The sequence below is a fragment of the Rhagoletis pomonella genome, unplaced genomic scaffold (assembly GCF_013731165.1).
Source record: "Rhagoletis pomonella isolate Grant_MI unplaced genomic scaffold, Rhpom_1.0 Rhpom_scaffold_00001, whole genome shotgun sequence".
Taxonomy (NCBI): domain Eukaryota; kingdom Metazoa; phylum Arthropoda; class Insecta; order Diptera; family Tephritidae; genus Rhagoletis; species Rhagoletis pomonella.
Genome location: NW_023458555.1, coordinates 96,302,908 through 96,323,985, shown reverse-complemented (window position 1 = coordinate 96,323,985; position 21,078 = coordinate 96,302,908). Strand labels below are relative to the sequence as shown.

The 21,078-nt window shown below is 36.7% G+C and overlaps 1 protein-coding gene across 8 annotated transcripts in view; it reads left to right on the top strand.

Moving 5' to 3' along the window:
- The window catches only part of LOC118749016 (thyroid transcription factor 1), an 897,134-nt gene that overhangs the window by 539,433 nt on the left and 336,623 nt on the right, over positions 1 to 21,078 (top strand). For all 8 annotated transcript variants that reach the window (XM_036483837.1, XM_036483847.1, XM_036483844.1 and 5 more), the window contains one exon: positions 174 to 325. In XM_036483837.1, the coding sequence (XP_036339730.1) occupies positions 174 to 325 (152 nt within the window). The remainder of the gene's footprint in view (positions 1 to 173; positions 326 to 21,078) is intronic.

Below are 21,078 nucleotides of genomic sequence, written 5' to 3'. Positions count from 1 at the left end.
TTTTCTTTTGCAAAATGTACCTTCAACTAGAGAATTACCGAGTTACTTTATGTACATTCACGGAATATCACTTATTCTGAAACCAAAAATCTGTTACATCAGTATCTAACTAAACTATTATATGATCTCTCTTTTTTATGTTGTTTAGTAATGTGCATATATATTTTTTACAGTAACGAGATTAATGGGTGGATCAGCCTCTAGCTCGATGGGACATATGGGAAATATGGGAGGCCTTGCTACTTGTAGTGTATCGGATTCAAAACCGTTACAATTTCCATTGACACAACGCAGAAAAAGAAGAGTGTTATTTACGCAAGCACAGGTATATACCAATGTTCTACCATTATTCATAAACTTAAATATACATACTGTTCTAATTACCACTAACGGCTTAGATCTGGCTTTACTACTAGCGGTGTATGGTTGCTAATTAAAGGATTTTACTAAGTAAATGTTAGAGGAGAGGGGGAGTATGTTGTAGGTGTTTTGGTCATTTTCAAACAGATGCACTCTTGCATTCTCAAATTGCTAACATGACAACTTCTTCAAGCCATTCATCTAAATTCACAAATTTGCCGCTACCTGTAGTGAGCAAAATTTTCAGTTAAAGAAAGTTATCCAAGTTCAACGGCGACCGCTGTGGTGTGGTGGTTAGTGGTGCGCGCTACTATTCTGCAGGGATGGGGTTCAAGCCCAGGTTCCGACTAGCATAATAAAAGAAACGGTTTTTTTCTAATGGCGGTCACCGCCCGGCACCCAATGGTAAACCTACTAGTGTAATCCTGCCATGAAAAACAGCTTCTCATAAACAACCAATCACCGTTCCGAGTCGGCGTAGGTCCTTCTCCCTTATGTGACAACATCAAGGCGCATACCACAAATCGGAGGAGAAGCTCGGCCAAAAATAAAATATATTCTGTAAGCGCCAATCTATTATTGTTGTAATGCAATTCAACGGAAAGTACGAGAACTGGATTACTTTTCGCGACTTGTTTCTTAGCGCAGTGGGAAATAATCCAGACGCACGTAATATTTCAATATTTGATTTCATATTTAGAAATAAAGACGATGCCTTAGCCAGCATAAAGCATATTCCTGTGACCGAATAAAATATGTATGTACTCGTGTTGAACGGACAAAATTATCTAGCAGAAAAATTCTTAAAGAGACTTTTGCACGGCTATACTTAATCCCGGTCCTTGCGTCCTCGTTCGCGCACTCTGGCAACGTGAGCAACCCATCTACGAGATGCGATAGCCAATCCGAGTGGAGCCTTGGGTCACGAAAGAAAGAGAGGGAGCTTCGGTGGGGCCACTCCGACTTATTCGGTTTAAGGGCTCACTGAAGTCTGCAGCGTCTGTTCACCAGTATGCGTGGCTGATAGCGGGTGTCTGTTTTGGACAAAGCGGCTCACTAGATATATGTTTATTTGGATACGAAATGACCCCCGACCCAGCAATGGGTTGTGCGTTGGGTTTGGGACCCACCGCGTAAAAACCCCTTTCAGTGAAGAAGCGAAGCAATGCTTCGGATGAGAGTTCCCTTATGATGGCGACCACGGCAAACGTTTAAGGTACTTCGATTTGAGGGCATGCACCTGGAATGTCCGGACCCTTAATGAGGAACGTGCCTCTGCCCGGCTGGTTGATATCCTCCTAAGAACAAAAGCTGACATCACCGCCATGCAAGAAATGTGTTGGACGGGCCAAGGCAAGCAATGCCTGGGGCCTTGCCACGTCTACTATTTACATCTGCCATGTAAAGGAGCGCAAATTCGGTGTTGGATTTGTGGTGGGAGAGAGAATCTGTCCCCGAGTAGTGTCGTTCACCCTGGTGGACGAGCGCCTAGCCATAATCCGCATCAAAGCGAGATTCTCCAATATATCGCTCATCTGCGTCCATGCCCCGACGGAAGAGAAGCATAAGGTATCCACGAATCTCTTCTATGAGTGCTTGGAGCACCCGTATGAGCGCTTCTCCGCAACGATAGCAAAATCGTGCTTGGCGATTTCAATGCCAGGGAAGGCAAGGAAAGGATTTTTGAAACCACCCTAGGAAAATTCAGCCTCCACGACGAAACGACAGACAACGGACTGAGGCTGATCGACTTCGCCGGGGCCCAAAACATGATAGTATGCGGTAATAGGTTCAAGCATAAAAAGATTAATCAAGCTACGTGGCTGTCTCCGGATCGAAAAACGAGAAACTAAATCGGCCATGTTGTGATAGACGGAAGGCATGCTGCCAGTGTTTTAGACATACGTACACTCCGAGGCTCAAACACCGACTCGGACCACTATTCTGTTGTAGCCAAGATACGCACCCGCCTCTGTGCAGCACATAATGTGGGCCCAAATATGCAAGGAAAGCTTAACGTTGAAAACCTGCATACACAACCGACAGCAAACGCATTCGCTACTCAACACTCACACATACTCTCAGAGAGCACTCATCAACTAACCGAGATATGCGAGCAGTGGAACCATATTTCCCGCTCATTAAGTACCGCCGCCGAAGGAGTAGTCGGATTATAGCGAGCCCGAAAGAACTGGTGCGATGAGGGCTGTCAGGGAGCTGCAGAGAAAAAAGATGACCCTGCAAGGCCACGCTGTAATCGGGTGAAACGCGAGCCATATGAGACCGCTATAGGTATCTGTAGACGGAAGCGCGAAGTATTTGCCGCAATAAGAAGAGAGAGGCTGAAATACGTGATTGCGAAGAGCTTGAAATCCTAGCCTACAGGGAGAATTCCCGTAGGTTTCAAGGCCAGGGTGTACTCATGTATGAACAACAATGTCGACCTGGTTACCGATATTCAGAACGTACTTAAATTATGGAGGGAACACTTGTCCACCTTACTGTATGGTAGCAGTACGGAAAGTTATGGAGAAGAAGAAACCGAGCCCGCAGTCGATGATGACGGAGTCGATGTTCCTCCACCTGCCTATGACGAGGTACGAACAGCAATAACACGGTTGAAAAACAAAAATGCTGCTGGAGCTGACAGCCTGCCAGCTGAGCTATTCAAGCTTTATTTAAGTGTGCTATGCCCAACCCGAAAGAAAGGCGACCCCGCCATTGGCGCCAACTACCGCGGGATCAGCCTTTTAAGCATAGGTTACAAGGTTTTATCGAGCGTATTGTGTGAAAGACTGAAGCCCAACGTGAATGAACTGATTGGGCCTTATCAGAGTGGCTTTAGGCCTGGAAAATCCAGCATAGACCAGGTATTCACAATTCGCCAAATCTTGGAAAAGGCCCGCGAGAAAAGGATCGACACTCACCACCTGTTTGTCGACTTTAAAGCCGCTTTCGATAGCGCTAAGAGGAGTTCCCTATACGGAGTTATGTATGAATTTGGCATCCCCGCCAAACTGATACAGCTGTGTAAAATGACGTTGAGCAATACCACCAGCTCCGTCAGAATTGGAAAATACCTTTCTGAGACGTTCCCCGCCAAACAGGGTCTCAGAAGGGGCGTATCCTTTTCATGTGACTTCTTAAATCTGATGTTGGAGAAAATAAAAAGCCGCAGAACTGAACCGCTCAGGAACAATTTACTACAAGAGCGTGCAATTGCTGGCTTTTGCCGATGACATCGATATCATCAATAACAAATACCGCGAAGTCTGTTCAGCGTGGATAAGGAAGCAAAGCGAATGGGTTTGTTGGTAAACGACGACAAGACGGAGTATCTCCTGTCATCAAACAAACAGTCAGTCATTCCCGCCTTGGCACCCATGTCACTGTTGCAGTTATAATTTCGATAAAGTAGAGAATTTCATTTACTTGTGATCCAGCATAAAGACCGATAATAATATCAGTATGGAAATCCAACGCAGAATTGCTCTTGCCAACAAGTGCTGCATGGGACTGAGTAGGCAATTGACTAGCAAAGTCTTCTCTCGACGTCAGAAAACTACACTCTATAAGTCTCTACCGCGCAGAAGCAGGGAAAATGACAACATCCGATGAGGCGGCTTCTGGAATATTCGAATGAAAGATGTTGCGGCAGATTTACGGTCCGTTACGCGTTGGTGGAGGTGAGTACCGCAGACGATGGAACGATGAGCTGCATTAGCTTTACAATGACATGGACATAGTTCAGCGAATTAAAATAAAGCGGCTCCGCTAGCTTGGCCATATCGTTCGAATTGACTCCGATGCTCCAGCTCTGAAAGTATTCAACTCGAATCCCGCTGGTGGTAACAGAGGAAGAAGAAGGCCTCTTCTGCGTTGGAAAGATCAGGTGGAGGAGGACTGGGATTCACTAAGCATTTCCAATTGGCGTCAGTTGGCACAGAAAAGAAACGACTTGCGTGCTTTGTTGAAGTTGGCCAAAATCGTCTTGGCGGTTAAGGCGCCAAATAAGAAGAAGAAGACAAAGAGACAAAATATCCACGAAGTACGAGAACGCAAAAACTTGCAACCTTCGAAACAGCTGATCACTTCCACAGTTGCCACTGGTGGTTCATTTGGCTATTTATTTTTTGCATGTTACATTTTCCCCGATTGGGCATTTTGTACAAATGAATACTTTTGGATAAAAGAATCCCGTTTAAAATACCAACTAATTATACCGGAATGAATAAGTTTTTTTTTCTCAAAACTATTTGTGATACCGCATGGTGACGCATTCAAAACAAAGCTAATAGATAGCCATGGTATAAACGTAATAAGGTGAAATCATTTTCTTTTTAATATTTTTATTGAGCTTTGTACCACGATTATTATATTAAGAAAATTGGAAAAAGCAACAAAATCTAAGCGGTAGAAGTTATAGCAGCTATTTCTGAGATCACCACATCTCCTCATCAGACTTCTTTTTTCTAGACTGCAGCAGGGATCGAACCCGCGTCATCGATGTGCAAACTGAGAAGCGTTAACCAATGAGCTGTGCACACCCCGTAAACTCGTGTTGCTAATTCATTTTCCATATTCAACCTACTGCTATCAAGTGCAGCTGATTTGCCCCTATTTAAACTTGACAGCGGGGTTTTTTCTGTCATTTCTAAACATGCATTTGCTTTTTTGTATAGTTTCAGGCAGGCTGTTCCTGAACTACATATGTATTTGTCAATGTTGTTGTGGCTTATTAACATTGAATTTTAATTGCTAATATGTTCATTGAGCTTTGTACCACGATTGTTTATTAGGAAAAATTGAAAAAGCAACAAAGTCTAAGCGGCAGAAGTTATAGCAGCTATTTCGGAGATCACCTCATCTCCTCATCAGACTTATTTTTTCTAGACTTCAGCAGGGATCAAACCCGCGTCATCGATGTGTAAAGTCAGAAGCGTTAGCCATTGTACTATGCACACCCCGTAAACTCGTGTCGCTAATTAATTTTCCTTATTCAACCTACTGCTATCAAGTTCAGATGATTTTCCGCTATTTAAACTTGACGGCGCACAGTGTCGCGACTTCATATAAGCGTTGGCCAAAAATAGAAGGAGTTATAGTAGGTAAATGAAAATTGGTACAGATACTTAACGTAAGTAGACTAAGAAAAAAACTAAGTTTTGAGAAAATCAGCCCAAGGACACGCCCACCTCCCATATATCCTGAAATGAAAAAAACTTATATTTTCCAAAATTGTTGTTGGAATTGAACCAAATTTGGCTCGATTTATCTCTGATATATAACTGATAACTGTGTTTAATTATATGGAATTATCTCAAAGGACACGCCCACCTCCCATATATCCTGAAGTAAAAAATTCGAATAATTTCATGTAATTAGCTTAAACATAAACTTTATTTTTAGTTTTAGACAAGCAAAGAATATTTCTTATTTACTATTATCATCGCCAATATCTTCAATGTTATCGCAGAAATCATCCTCAGATATGATGCTTTCATCTTCCACAAAAACAAAATCTTTTATTTCATTAAACATTTTTTTTTTACTGTTCATCGAAATATCTGGCTCTGACTGCAGAATTAGGTAATGTATTAGATCCCTATTGGAGTCAACTCTACTCGTCTTTCTTGTATGCCTCAGTCTATTATTTCGAATTACTTTGTGACAGGACTCTATGGCCTCCTCCGATAACATTCCAATTGGTACACTCTAAAAAATTTTTGTTTAAATTTGCGCATATTAAGATAGGTAACCAGTTTCCTCTCTTAATGAATGCAAATTTAAACACTGCTTGCTTGCTTTTACTTATCATATGTGTGGCGTAGAACAAATTTCCATTTTGTTTTTTGAGTTTTAAACATTTATTGTTCACATTTTCACAGTTTACACATAAAATGTTTAAAATTTCTTCAAAAAAATTTTCGTTTAAATTTACGCATATAAAGAGAGGTAACCAGTTTCCTCTCCTAGTGTGTGCAAAATTAAACAATGTCTGTTTACTTTTACATATCAAATTTGTCACGTAGCGCACACAAGGGGTGGGTTTTGGCGCTAAATTTATTATGATATAAGAAATTGTGAAAGAAAAAAATTTCTTTACCATTTCTTGTGCGTCATTTTGTAAGAATTTTTTTTTCTTGAGAGCTCTTCAAAGTTTAACTGCGAATGAAAACATTGTCCTAAAAATATGCAATGCATACTCACTTACTGTTGCTTTTTACACTTTACAGCCTAAAAAAGTTTACCACTGATATGTACTTAATAAGCATTCGAAGATTTAATTTGCTAACTTCGAATTCATTTCACCAAAATGAGCTACAAGATAAAAATACAAGTTCAGTTAAATTTTCGTTATTCGAATTATTAAAAAATGAGAAACCAGAAATCGACGAAAATTAATAAAAAAGTGTAAAAATTTCGTGAAATTATTTAATTTATTTATATTAAAATTCTTTTGTAAAATTTTGTATTACTTTTGAAAGTTGAGTGCATCTTTAACCGTTCATTTTTTCATGATTTAATGATCGGATCTAAACGAAATTACGAGACGACCCTTAAGGTACCATCTTTCCGGTAAAAAAAAATAATTATTGGAATCGGTTCACGCGGTGCAAAGTTATGCGGTGGAATAAATAAAAGAAGTAAAAATACTCCGAAGAATTAATAACCTCCCATTTTTTGAAGCCGGTTAAAAATGTCTGAGTTCTTTATAAATTTTATGTAAATAAAATGCAATTGATGATACTTTAAAAAGTTTATTTATTTATTTCATACTGTAAATAAAACTTTCATAAATGTATTTTAAAGAGCGAATTTTCAGTATTTGCTGATGATATATATTTAGAAGTATAAACCATTTCCCCCCAAAAATATATTCCTGCGTGCGCCCCTGGCACTTAGTATTTATTATTTGTAAAAAATATATTTTTACCTTCAAAATGTTTGTAATTTTAAACATTTCATGTGTATATTTTAAACAACTCATGTTCAAAATCAAATCTTGCACATCTTGTGCGTATACTTGAACAGATTCTGGTTGAAAAATAAACACTTTTCAGTAGTAGTTTTACATGCACTTTTTAGAGTGTATATTTGAATACTTGATGTAATTAATACCGTGAACTAAAACTTTGTGCACAGTAACAGGCATGTAGTACCAGGGATATAGCTTATTATATAAAATAAATGTTTCTTTTAACCCTTAAATGCTCATAGTGACCGATTTAAGTGAAAAAAATGTATTATATGTAAAACGCTAAAGAAAAAATAACTGCATTTTTAATTTTTTTAATTTTCCGATTTTTACCAAGTTATTGAGAAAAAAATGGTTGTATCTTTAAAGATACAATGAGCACTCACGCGAAACTTACCTTTGCAATGAAAGTATAAAACTCACTTATTTCAATGAGAAAAACCATTGTTTAGTGTGAATAAATAAACATATTTTTATTGAAATTCTATAATTTTTTTAAAATTAAGTATAATTAAAAACAAATAATATAGAATATTTACATATTTAAAAATGATGGTAGTTATAAAAGCAGTTTTTTTCAGCTGTTAAACAAAGATTTACCTTACACTTGCTGCAATACATCCGTGTCTGTCCTGAACAATTCGGAAACTTGCACCTTCCTTTTTTATCCATCGTCGTCCAGTTCCGTCTAATCTGACATCCCTCGGAGGCGCTACACTTGAATTTGGCTTGCATCGCTTTTCCTTGATCTGCGTTTCCAAAGTTGGCCGTCCACGATTAGGAGTTTCTTTGAATTTATATGAAAATAGTGCATCAGCTATTTCCATCTTAAAATCGATTAATCTAATATTTTTAAAATCTGGCCGATCTCTATTAATTCTTTTATAAAGTATCCAGGCATTAACGCATGTCATATCCAAAAGGTGGTAGAACACCCGAGTAGTCCACTTTCGACTTTTCATTGTGATCTTATGGCGACCCATCATGCTATCCATAAGGTCAACGCCACCCATATGACTATTATAATCTTTAATAATCTGCGGGCAGGGAATCATTTTGATGGTTTTATCTTTTTTGTCAAACCTCTTCACTGTGAAAGTCTCTGATGCGGTTTGTATTGAATGCACCAACAGTTTCATTCCAACATAGGTAGACACCAAATTTACAACTCGGTTATCTTTCCAGCTAAGAGATGTCACATCGATGCCACATATATTCGAGACATATTCTTGACTGGTACCACGTTCAAATTTTAGCATGGTCTTTTCTTCAGGGAGCTTACAATTTTTAATTCTGTTACGCCAAATTGTTCCGACGGAAAGGATACCCTGGGTTCGTAAATATACTAGCAAGGGGATCGTTGTGTAGTAATTGTCAAAAAAAAGTATATAATTTTTAAAACGAGGGACTTCGCGAACTAACCTTACTACTATATTTGCGGATGGCTGAAGATCAGGTTCTGCTTGAATAGGTTTCTCCGCTAATCCGCTGTATAATTCAAATTTGTAAGCATATCCAGAAGTATCGCATAAAACATAAAACTTAAACCCCCACTTCTTTGGTTTATTTGGCAAGTATTGTTTCATGTAGCTCCCAATTTTTGTGGAACACATTTGTTCATCTGCACATAATCTCTCCAATTTAGGAACACTTCCGAAAGTCTTATTGAGGGTATCTACGACGGGTCTAATAAGATAGAGCCTATCGCGACCCGGATCGTCGAAAGGAGGCTGCTCATTTTTATCATTGAAATGGATCACCTCCCGTATTTTTTCAAATCGTCTCCTATTCATTTGATTTTTTATGACAGATACAGATCGACTGCTTGATTCAGACCAATAATCGCGAGAATTTGAAAGATTGTAATACGTTATATAAAAAAGTATTCCAATGAATTTGCGTAAATCAAATATATCAAAAGAGAAGGTCTCATTCACTCCAACATATTTTAAAGTTTCTTCAACTATATGTTCTTCCAACGATTGTGGGAATAAATAGCACCATATCTGGTATGGCGTTACCAAAGATGCTATATCATTCGGAAGACTACTATCTCCCTGAAATAGTACCTGCTCATGGTGAAGTTGTAAATTGCCTTTCTTCCATATAATTCCTTCAAAATCAGAGGATTTGGGCTTAACGCAAATTCCCTGAAATTCTGATGGGAATAAATCTCGAGGATTTTTAGTTTTATGTACACTACCAGAAGTAGACGGATTATAATCAATATCTGAATGCAAATTTTCTGGATCATTATCATCTGATATCATATCCAGAAATGAATCGTGAATGGACGCGTCTAGGTCAATGTCATTGTCCGTCTCATTCACTGTTTCGTGTTCATCAAGAACTAACTGCATTTCTACATCTTTTTTATTACCCTTAATTTTATTTGGAATAGTCTCAAAGATATCGTCAATATCACTCTCATCGTCGGTACTATCATAAGGAATGCTATTACAAAGTAATTCGCATATTTCGTCATCAGTAATTTTGGCTTTCCTACGGCAAAAATTTTCTTCCATCGCGAATTTATTATTAGAAAACCACCAAGTAAACCTCCTCACTCAACAGATGAAGCGCAAGTGGCAAATAAAAGCGAAATAATAAAGAATATCAAGCACGCAAAACAAAATTCAATCGCAACGGAAATAAGGGAGAAGCGCTCACTGTATCTTTAAAGATACAACCAGTAAATTCGATCATGTGATGCAGGGGAGGCGCGAAATCGATTCAATCAGCATAAAATCGTTAGAAAATATATTTTACTGCAAGTATATATCTTTTAGAGACTTATAATGCTCATAGGTATGTGAATATTGTACTCCATAAACTTCACTTTATTTAATTTGCCCAAAAAAATTTTTTTTTACTTTTCTACACATTTTTACTTTCAACTATCACTAGTTTTGGAAATATTAATACTTTAATAAACCGCCAAAGTTTTTTCTTTGTAATGATGTATATTTTGCAGCTTTTGGTCAGTTAGGGGTGAAATGGCGACATATTTAATGGTTGTATCTTTAAAGATACCGTGAGCATTTAAGGGTTAATAGCTTTTCAAAGTTTGTAACATTTATGTGCAGTCCGCTGGAAAATGTTCTTAAAATAACAGAAAAGTTGTTTATTAAAGTTTTATCAACACCTGTTATCTGAGCCGCTTGTTCAATATTTGAAAAGAAGCGTCTGGCCGTGTTTCCATCATTCGATGTGCCATATCCTGTTTTAACCATATCAATAATAAGCCCAATTTCATTCTTGAATTGATCTTGAATACTCTTTTTGTTTTTCATCACTACCTGCTTATTTTTTTCATCCACTATACGCCAAGACTTAATAGGTAGTTTATATGCAATGTGAATAATGCATTCAAAAAATTGTATCCATGCATGTAAGGTCGATATACCATATTCGTAGCAACTTTCCTTGACTTTTCTTTCAAGAACTAATTCGGTATTCATTTGTGTAGGTTTAGCTCCGCACAGAACACAAGTCGCACAACTCTTATGCCCATGTATAGCATTTAACACAGCCCCGTCGATCATAGTTAATTTTAAGCGATACTGAACGTTAATTTTCTTTTTATCATTATTATAGACGTATGTAGTTAAATTTTCTATTTCACGCTGTATGTTGTCTTTTACTTCCATTATAAGTCTAGGATTTTCTTTAGCAAATAATATTTTCAGAGGTCTACATAGCCTTTGAGAAGAGTGTTTGCTGTTTTGCCACACAAATTTTTCATTTTTGCCTTCCACTATACGTAATGGTACGAAAGATGTAACAAACAAAAACTCGTCAGCAGCGTCTTGGCTTTCAAATTTTTGTTTATATACGCTATGACCGCCACTGCCATCAAATCCCCACTTGCACTCTAAAATAATATCACTTTCAGTACCAAATTCTAACTTCTTCAAAATGCTGTTTGAAGTTTTATCCAAAATTGCCTGTAATGGAACATGTACTGACGTTTCCGAAACTTCAATTCCGTCTGGAATAAGTTTTTTTTTAGCTTCTACAATAGAGTAATAGGACGGAAAACAATTTGTATGTACACCATTAACAACGTTTCTCATCATGTTGTATTCCCTATAAGAGATATCCATATCCACGTACAATGCTAACGCCTTTTCCACTGAAAGAGTTCCACTGTTACTTGATTCTGAAATTTTTTCTGCTGCTTTTTTAAGAGCTTCAGCAGAGGTTGACACAACAAGTTCATCAACACGTCTTCGCTTAGTTCGATGTGATGCTTCTTCGAAAGACACACGTGGCCGACCTCTAACAAAGCTTGAACTTGGTTCCTAAAAAAATAACAGACCTATTCTATCTTTGATTGACGCCAAGAACTGATTTACTTACAACACAAATAGAATCCCCATAGAATATTTCACTATCCAGCCAGTTATTACAGTGTTTTTCAAATAAGTCTTTTTTCCGTCCATACTTTTCACAATTAGTGCTAAATTTCAAAATCGTAAACTTGATTTTTGTTTCCTCTGTGCAGTGTAATGATCTACGCAAATGATTTTCCACAAATTCGTTTATTTCATAAACGATAAGGCTCTTTTTACATTGCTTCATTTCTAACCATTTGTTGAAAATATCGCGTATCTTCAATGGGGTAGACACTGAAAAATATTCATAAAAAATAAAATCGCATACCATCGCAGTTGAGATTTATATATATTTAAATACACACTTTTTCTCACTAAATATCAAAATATTGGAGAAGTGTTTTGATGTGTTTTTTTTTATTGTCTTCTAAACAAGGGGTTCGCTTTCAACAGGTCACTTTGATTTAGACATATCTTTCAGCTAACTGTTCTTTCCATATGATCAATATTTGTCAACAAAACGAGTGTTGCCATATTAATTGGTACTTAAATTTGACAATCTATTACAATTTTTACCGACAGTTACATTAAGTATTTGAAATAACAGCGTTTGAAAACTATGTAAAATTCCAGATTTTTCAATGATGATACTACATGGTTAACAACTATCACAATTGAACTACTATAAAAAAATACTAGTTCACATATCCAGGAAAAATTTTAGATTTCATCTAATTTAAGTGTTTATTTGTTAATAAAGAAAAAAACTTTTGGAAATTTGAATGTTCACATATATCATTTTTGGCCACTGCCGTGACACTGTGCGGCGTGGTTGTTGTGGTCAATTCTATACATGCATTTGCTTTCTTGTATAGTTTCAGCTAGGCTCTTCCTAAACTATGTATTTGTCAATGTTATTGTGGCTTATTAAAATTTAATTTTAAAATTTTTACTGAGCTTTGTAACACGATTATTTTATTAGGAAAAATGGAAAAAGCAACAAAGTCTAATCGGTAAAAAATATAGCAGCTATTTCGGAGATCACCACATCTCCTCATCAGACTTCTTTTTTCTAGACTTCAGCAGAGATCGAACCCGCGTTATCCATTTGCAAACTGAGCTATAATATGCTAATTGCTAATTCATTTTCCTTATTCAACCTAAGTGCAGCTGATTAGCCGCTACTTAAACTTGACAGCGTAGTTGTTGTTGTCAATTCTGTACATGCATTTCGTCGTTTAAAGTGTAAAACCGTGTATCAACAAAATGCAAAACCGCGTATGTGAAGTTGTAGAAATAATTTTCTTGAGTGTAAAAATACTCATATTTCAAAATGGTTCTCTTTTTTATAAAGCAATCGCATATCTGCCTAGTATATTTCAGAACGAATGGATAAGGATTGAGCCAAGAGCCTGTGTGAGCAAATCCAATTTTTGGCAGCCAATGTCAGTTACGCGGTTTTGCAGAATCACGATACGCGGTTTTGTACTTTAAAGGACGATTTGCTTCCTTGTATTGTTTCAGGCAGTCTCTTCCTAAGCTATGTATTTGTCAATGTTATTGTGGCTTATTAACATTTAATTTTAATATTTTTATTGAGCTTTGTACCACGATTATTTTATTAAGAAAAACGGAAAAAACAAAAAGTCTAAGCGGTAGAAGTTATAGCAGCTCTTTCGGATATCACCACATCTCGTCCCCAGACTTCCAACCCGCATCATCGATGTGCAAAATCAGAAGCGTTAACCACTAAGCTATGCACACCCCATAAACTCGTGTTGCTGATTCATTTTCCTTATACTATGTCTCCATTGTGAGATTTAATGAAGATTTAGCCCTCTGACGAGATTTGACGTTAAATCTTTTGAGATATATCATATAAAATTAAATCTCGAAAGGCAGTAGATTTAAGTTAAATCTTCGTCAAATCTTCAATAATATTGATCAATAAGTACAATTTGTTGGATTTTTTTGTTAGTTTGGGAGGAAAATTAGTAATACATATTTACATAACTTTGGTTGTAATAAATTAAGAAAATATTATTTTAAAAACTAAAAATTTAGAAGAAATATTTTATAGTAATATCATGCAGAGTCTTCTCCGCTTTCTATAAGTCATTTACGCGCTGCGACGAAAAATTTATAAATTTCGGTAATGGTTCTGCTTCGATAACATTGCACCGAACATCCTCTAGAACTCAGTTCGTATTCATGATATGCCAAAGGCCCACGATTGGATTTTCGGTTCCCTCCTATGAATAAGAGAGTTCTACAAAAATTTTTCTTTCCGCAAATGTTTTTTACTGTTTTGATAAATTTTCTTATATTCGGCAAAATGATTCGGAATATGGTACCATTCTTTACACTTTCCAAACTATATATTATACATACATATTTACCACGAATAAGAAGCCAATAATATTCAGGATTCATATAATGAAATTCCGCTTGGTACCTTCCTTTTATATGTCTGTCTATCAATGTCAGCAACTGTATTTGTAAAATCATACATAAGCAAACGTCAAATATTTAAAAATGTGAACGTCAAGCATATCTCGTAATGGTAATGGAGACGGTTGTGATTTAGCAACTGGATTTATTAAATCTTAATGGATAAATCTCTCAATGGAGACATAGTATTATTCAGCCTACTGCTATCAAGTACAGCTGATTTACCGCTATTTGAACTTGACAGCGTGGTTTCGAGCAGCTCTTTCAGCTTTGATTCGCTGTCGCATATTTGCTCTTCCGCGGTTTCGATTTCTCCAAAATTGGCCACTGCGTCACTAGACTGGGCACAATATATAATAACGGCGGAATCCTCTTGTACTAATTCGAAAATTGGGTCCGACGATGGTAGGGCGTCGATTGTTTCACCCAGTACAAATAAATTTTCCATTTCCACTTCCTATTTAATATTTTTGCTGAAAACCGGAATTTGTGTGCAAATGTACGTCGATTTAAATTATGCGTCTATTAGATAAAAGTTAACATTTTTATAAGCTTTTATTTAACTTCGTCATCCCGCGCAAATCGCGGAAATTTCCAATCGATTTTAGACTGACTTCCTGACAAGTTAGAGACTTGAAATTTTCAGCATAGTTCCAATCACGATGACAATGCAATTTAAAATGTAAATGAATTCTCCATATCGTCCAGGGGTTTTGATTCAAAAGCGGTCAAAAAATAGTAAGATTTAAGGCTAACAGATCGTAATTTTCCAAAGAACGTAAAACCACTATAAAATTGTTAAAGCTGCCGGCGCGCCGCGGCGGTAGTGTAGCAAAGCTATTCCTAGTCTAGATATGAACCTCGTTGTAGGCATCGTATCAAGGAGATACAATTAAAAGACTCCAGATGTCGGCCCGCCAGAAGAAGTTAAATATTGCGCCTAAATATATGCCATGTTACAGCGGAAATGGACGACACGCCATTTCTTTAAATAAAATTAACCACTCTAATGAAAATTACTAACAAAGTTACTAAAAGGCATTTAGTGAAAGGAGTTATTCAAACTCTAATGAAAATTACTAACCATTTGTACTAAAAAAGCTTGTCGGCGAATTCAGCGTACATGCATAATTGGTTAGGTATGTATGCAGATATTTAAATTCCGGTTTGCAATTCGCGCGACAAGCTTTTTTAAAAACGAAGTAAATTAGTACAAATTGTTAGTAATTTTCATTAGAGTTTGAATAACTCCTTTCACTAAATGGCTTTTAGTAACTTTAACGAGACCTTAACTTATTTTATTTTATTAATTTTAGAGCAGTTTTGACAAAATTTTCTTGCTAAAAAATCTTTAGTTACACTACTTCATTTTATTCCTTTGATTGTACAGGTTAAATAAAAGCTTTTTTTTAATTTTTTTCGTACATTATTTTATTTAATTTTAAAACAACATCACCTACTGTAAAACTAACAACAAAAATGCTATTTTTCCAGTATAATTTTTAATGTAGTTTTAACGTTAAAAAATGATATTGTAATGTAAAACATTGCATTATTAATTTTACATTTTTCATGTAAATTTAACGTGAAACACGTTAATTTACTATTTTTCCTCCATAAATTGATAGTTTTTGATTTACATTGTAAATAACATGGCAAAATGTTAACTTTACATGGCCTTTTTTTTGAGTGTTCTGAAGCAAAATTAATGAAAGTTAGTTAATAATGTTGTATTTAAATATAAAATAGGATAAGTTAACAATTTTGGTGAATGCGCATGGCGCTGCCCACTTATGATAAAAAGTTTTATCTCCGTAACCCCTTTACTAAACCCGGTAAACGCATTGCTTTCGGTAATGGTTTAAAGTGTATCTGAAAGAAAAGCATCTAAGCTTTAAAATAAATATGATGACAGGGTGTCACAATAACAAGGTTCTTTAAAATTCATTAAAAACGAGTAAAAGTCTACGTTCGGGCGAAGCAGAACATTAAATACACGGCGCACGTATTAAATATATAGAGTTTTTCACCTTTCTAAAAACTACCATTACATGGTAAGCAGAGTGGTTTTACCCCTATTTCTAACAATTTCGATAGCATGTTCAGTTAAACTTAATGAGATAAAGTTATATAGTTACCAGTCGGCAGTAACATGCCCATTTTCTAAAATTCCACAATAATGTTATTTATTTTTAAGGGATTGTTGTGAGTATAAATTTTGAGTATATTAGCGTCCTTGAATTTCGAAACATCGAAGTTTATAGCATTTTTGAAACTTACCGTTATATTAAAAGTGGGCGTAATTTTAGTCCGATTTCAAAAAAGTTCAACGCCTTGCTTTTGCGTGGAAAGTACAATAACACTGTGCACCAAATTTCAAAAAGTTAGAGGTGATGGGAATCGGACAACAGCATTTCAATAATCTGGTCAAATAATGAAAAAGTACCAAAGGATTTGAAAAAGTTGGTTGCCATTTCTTTTGTATCTTAATTTGAAGTTGAGGAAATAAGCTCCTAATGAGAACGTATAATTTAAAAGCGCATTATCCTAAGTTAACGGAGCGGAAAGGGGAGGCGATTTGTGCAATTTTTGGCACAGCTCAATGTTCAACTGAAAAGTTTGTATTATATATGTATACGTGTATATATGTATGTACGTATAAAATTTATGAGCGAAACAAAAACAAAGTTATTGCACTTGTTTATTTTTGGACCTTCAACTCTCAACTTCAAATCGATATAAAATGGAAATGGGAACCAACTTTTACAAATTCTTTGGTATTTATTCATATTTTGACCACTTTTAATGAATGCAATTGGGCTCATCACTTTCCAGTGTTGTTGTTGTTATACCGAGTTTGGTACAAATTGATCGAACGAAAAGGGCGGTGCGACGCCCATTTTCCAAAATTTTATTTTAAACGTATTTTCTGCTAAAGAGTTATTGGAAACTTAACATAACATTTTGAATAAATTATCTTCAGTATTTACTGATTTATCGAAGGTTCCGTATTTCCCTAAATTACCGTTATATGGGTCGTGGGCGCGGTTATTGTCTGATTTTAAAAATTTTCTGCTGTGCCAAGACTTGCAAATGTGCCAAGTTTGGAAGAAATTGGTGGATCGGTTACAAAGATATACACATGTAATCATAAGTGAGCGTGGCCACGCCCACTTCCCCAAAATTTATAATATTCTTATTTTACGCCTTAAAATCATTGCAAATGTTAATTTTGTGTGAACAAGTTTAAGTAGTTACTTAAATATCGCAGATTTCGTATAAATGAAAACTGCCGTTATATGGGAGGTAGGCGAGGTTATTCTCCGATTTTGCCCATTTCAATACCATCCGTATGTGCTTAATCCTAGAACGCACATCCAGGTACCCGTGTGCCCACTTGCAGTTTTGAACTGCTGTGGCTAAAGTACTAGTACTTGTAGAGCATTGATTCTTCGGATCTTTGAAATTCGATTCTGTGGTACCGCACCCATAATCTTCTAAAGTGGGCACCTACGCAAACGCATAATACCACGTGTGTCCACTAGTTTTTATATGAAAAACTTAGGAAATAATAAGCTATTCATAGGTTTCGTGGAAAAATTTTTATTAAAAATCTTAAAAAATATAATACAAAACTTAAACATGAAATTTAAATGAAAATGTTTTATCAAAACATACAATTTATTCCGGTCACTTTTTCACCTGTGTTCCAGCCACTTTGGTTTTTATTTCCTTTTCATAGGTAAATCAGAAATGTTTCAGTACTCACTGTGAGGTGACAAAAAGTGATAATTTTACGTCCGGTTCTTGCAGCGCACGACTTCGAGTGCTTACACGAATTAGAAATTGAACACCCATTCGGAAGCGAGATAATCTGAGACGCCACGCCCACCGTAATGAGTTGTACGGAGGGCTTTGGACCCAGCCTCGAATGAGAACCACGGCAGACGTATAGAAGACTACGAGTGAGACAACAAACAGTGGAACTACAACATTTTAGAAAATATTCACAAAAACCATCATTATCACACTTAAAACAGGATTTAAGAGAGGAAATACCATTGATAACACCTGTTTCAGTAATGGACAAAGACCCAAAATCTAAGGACTGGGGCAGACTAGGACAAGGGAGGCCATTGACAAAGTCATCATCAAGGACAAAATTGGATTTGAAAAATTCAGCAAACAGTTCCAACGAATCATTAAGAGAATGAGAGGACCTACCATTAAAGTACATGCATGAAGGAATGTTTGAAGAACCCTTTTTAGAATGAATGAATCTCCAGAACGCCTTGGGATGTTCTTTTAACTCAAGTTCAAATCTGCGGATATATTGGTTATACAAAAACTTATCGAGAACATTAAATTGCTTCATATAATACACATATGTATCTTTAAGACCAGTATCATACACTGTAGCTTTAAACCTTTTATAGTATTTATTTCTTTGGTTTTCAACTTTTTAAGAGATTTATTGTACCAAGGTAATTTATGGATTCGGGTAGGAAGATGAGAAAGCTTGCGTGAGAATAAAACGGTCATTTCGTGTGGAAAAGCCTCAAAACACACACTTGAGTTCTCATTTACAAAAACTAGACCTAGTATTCTTTGCAGCTTATTAAAAGTAAAATTAACTTGGATAAGATTCAAGCTAAATAAATTATCTAGAAGATAAATCTCGTGAGCTCTATAAACGTGAGCTCTTAAAACACCGTTCCCTTGCAGATCTGACCATATTATATGCTTAGGATTAAAATCGCCAAGAATGCAGAAATTACAATCATTATTTTTATCACATAAATCAGCAATATTATTAACATGTGAGCAATATAAGTCTTCAGCACTATGAGGCGGGATATATGAGATACAAATAAATAGTTTTTTAGAAGAGCTAAATAGACAAACACACAGCTGATCAAGTAGAGGGTCGTGAGTATTAAGCTGATACCAAGATGACCGTAGGCTACGCTTGACAGCAATTAAAACACCACCACCCTTAAGGTGGCCTGTTTTCACGGCATCTATATCCTTGCGGTATACTTGAAATAAGTCCGAATCAAAAACTCCTCATTAAAGAAATTATTATTTAGCCAGGTTTCAACGAAAACGTAGACATCAAATTCCCCTCGAGACGTTTGCAAATAAATTTCATTTGCTGTAGTACGCATTCCAGACATGTTTTGGAAGTAAGGTTTAAGGCCAGTGCTTTTTTGCAAGTCTCAGGCTGCTTGCTGGGAAGACCCTGTTTTTGAAAAAATTTGAAAGGCCGGACTTTAACATCCGCAGACCAGAGCGTCGGTTTCAAAATAGCATCCTCTATGGTCTGGCACGACCATATGGGGTATGAATTGGTATACGCATGGTGGTGCCTCCACAAGGGTTGGGCGCGCTTTTTTTATCTTTTTTATTACTTTTAGGAAAAAAATTAACTTTTGTTTTTTAATGATCCCTAAAATGGAAGTACCTTTCCCTAAAGTACAAAAAAATAGCAAATTCTCGCTTTATTTATAGACAACACAATCCTAAATATGACCAAAAAGAAAAATAAATACACATTTTTCTTCATGTGGAAAAATTTTGAACTTTGAGCGGCTCTGCCTCCTAAACTACTAATATCACCACGCAGGTGAAACTGGATGGCTTGGTTAATCAGGTCACTAAAGCCATGAATAGTTCTTTTTCAGCCGGATGTCCGGTTGTTCGACTCAGGGGAAAAACAAAACTACCTCGGTGGTCAAAACAATTATCCTCTTTACGTGAAGCCAATAGGATAATGTTCAATAAGGCCAAAGCTACGAGAGCAAAAGAGGACTGGAGAAAAAAGCAGTTAGAACTACGAAACGTAATCCTGGAAAAGTTACTGCAAGGGAATTGAGGAAACCACGGATGCGGCCAGATTAAGAATAATTCTCGCAAAGTCCCCGTGCAACTTTGGCTTTCTCACAGATCAAGGCAACTCATGATCTAAGAGGAGCGAGGAATCTTTAGGTCTCCTCTTAGACACACATTTCACAGGAAACAAGCCGGTGGCACTTAACGACCCTACGAATGAAGGGGGGCTATCTGATTTGGGAAATCGATTAGATATTATGATTTTGGTCCTTACAAGTAACCAAAACTTGATGGCATATGTCCGGTAGAGCTGCAGAAATCACGGGGCATTATCTCTCCATTCATTGCGGTTGTTATAAGAGGCTGTCTAAACATGGGCTATATTCCGCAAGGCTGCTCTGGTTGCCTTTGTAGATATAGAATGCGCCTTCAACAACATCAATGCAAGCGCCATAAGGAATGCCATAGAAGAGCTTGGAGTTGACCAGACCGAATCGTCGTTGGTTGAGTCTACACTTGTCAGCAGGAAGATAACCGCTAAGCTTGGCAATACAACAATTCCTATTCTCTGGAATTTGGCAGTGAACTCTCTGTTGATGGCACTAAAGAGGGGGGATTTCCACGTCACAGCATATGCTGACGCAAATACCCAAATGCCCTAATGGAGATTTTGCGCTCTTACATGGCCACGGTTAGAAACTGGACAGAGCGTAGGGGACTCGGAATAATCCCCGATAAAACCGATGCAATTATCTTTACAAGGAAATACATGCTTCCCATAATTTCCCCGCTAATCCTTATGGGTGTGGAAATAACTTCCAAGGAGAATGTTAACTATCAAGAAGTCATATTAAACAGGTAACTTACGTGGAAACCTAATATAAAGGAAATAGTAATAAAGGCCAGCGTGGCACTATACACTTGCAAACAAGCTGTCAGAATAAAGTTGGGGTTAACCCCTCGTATTACACATTGGCTTTACACCTCAGTGGTCAGGCCAAAACTATTATATGGAATACTTTTACGGTGGCCGGCACCTGAAACTATTGAGTGAGATCCAAATAACAGCATCTCTCCGCATTTCAGGTGCCTAAGGGACCACCCCAAACAAATCGCTAT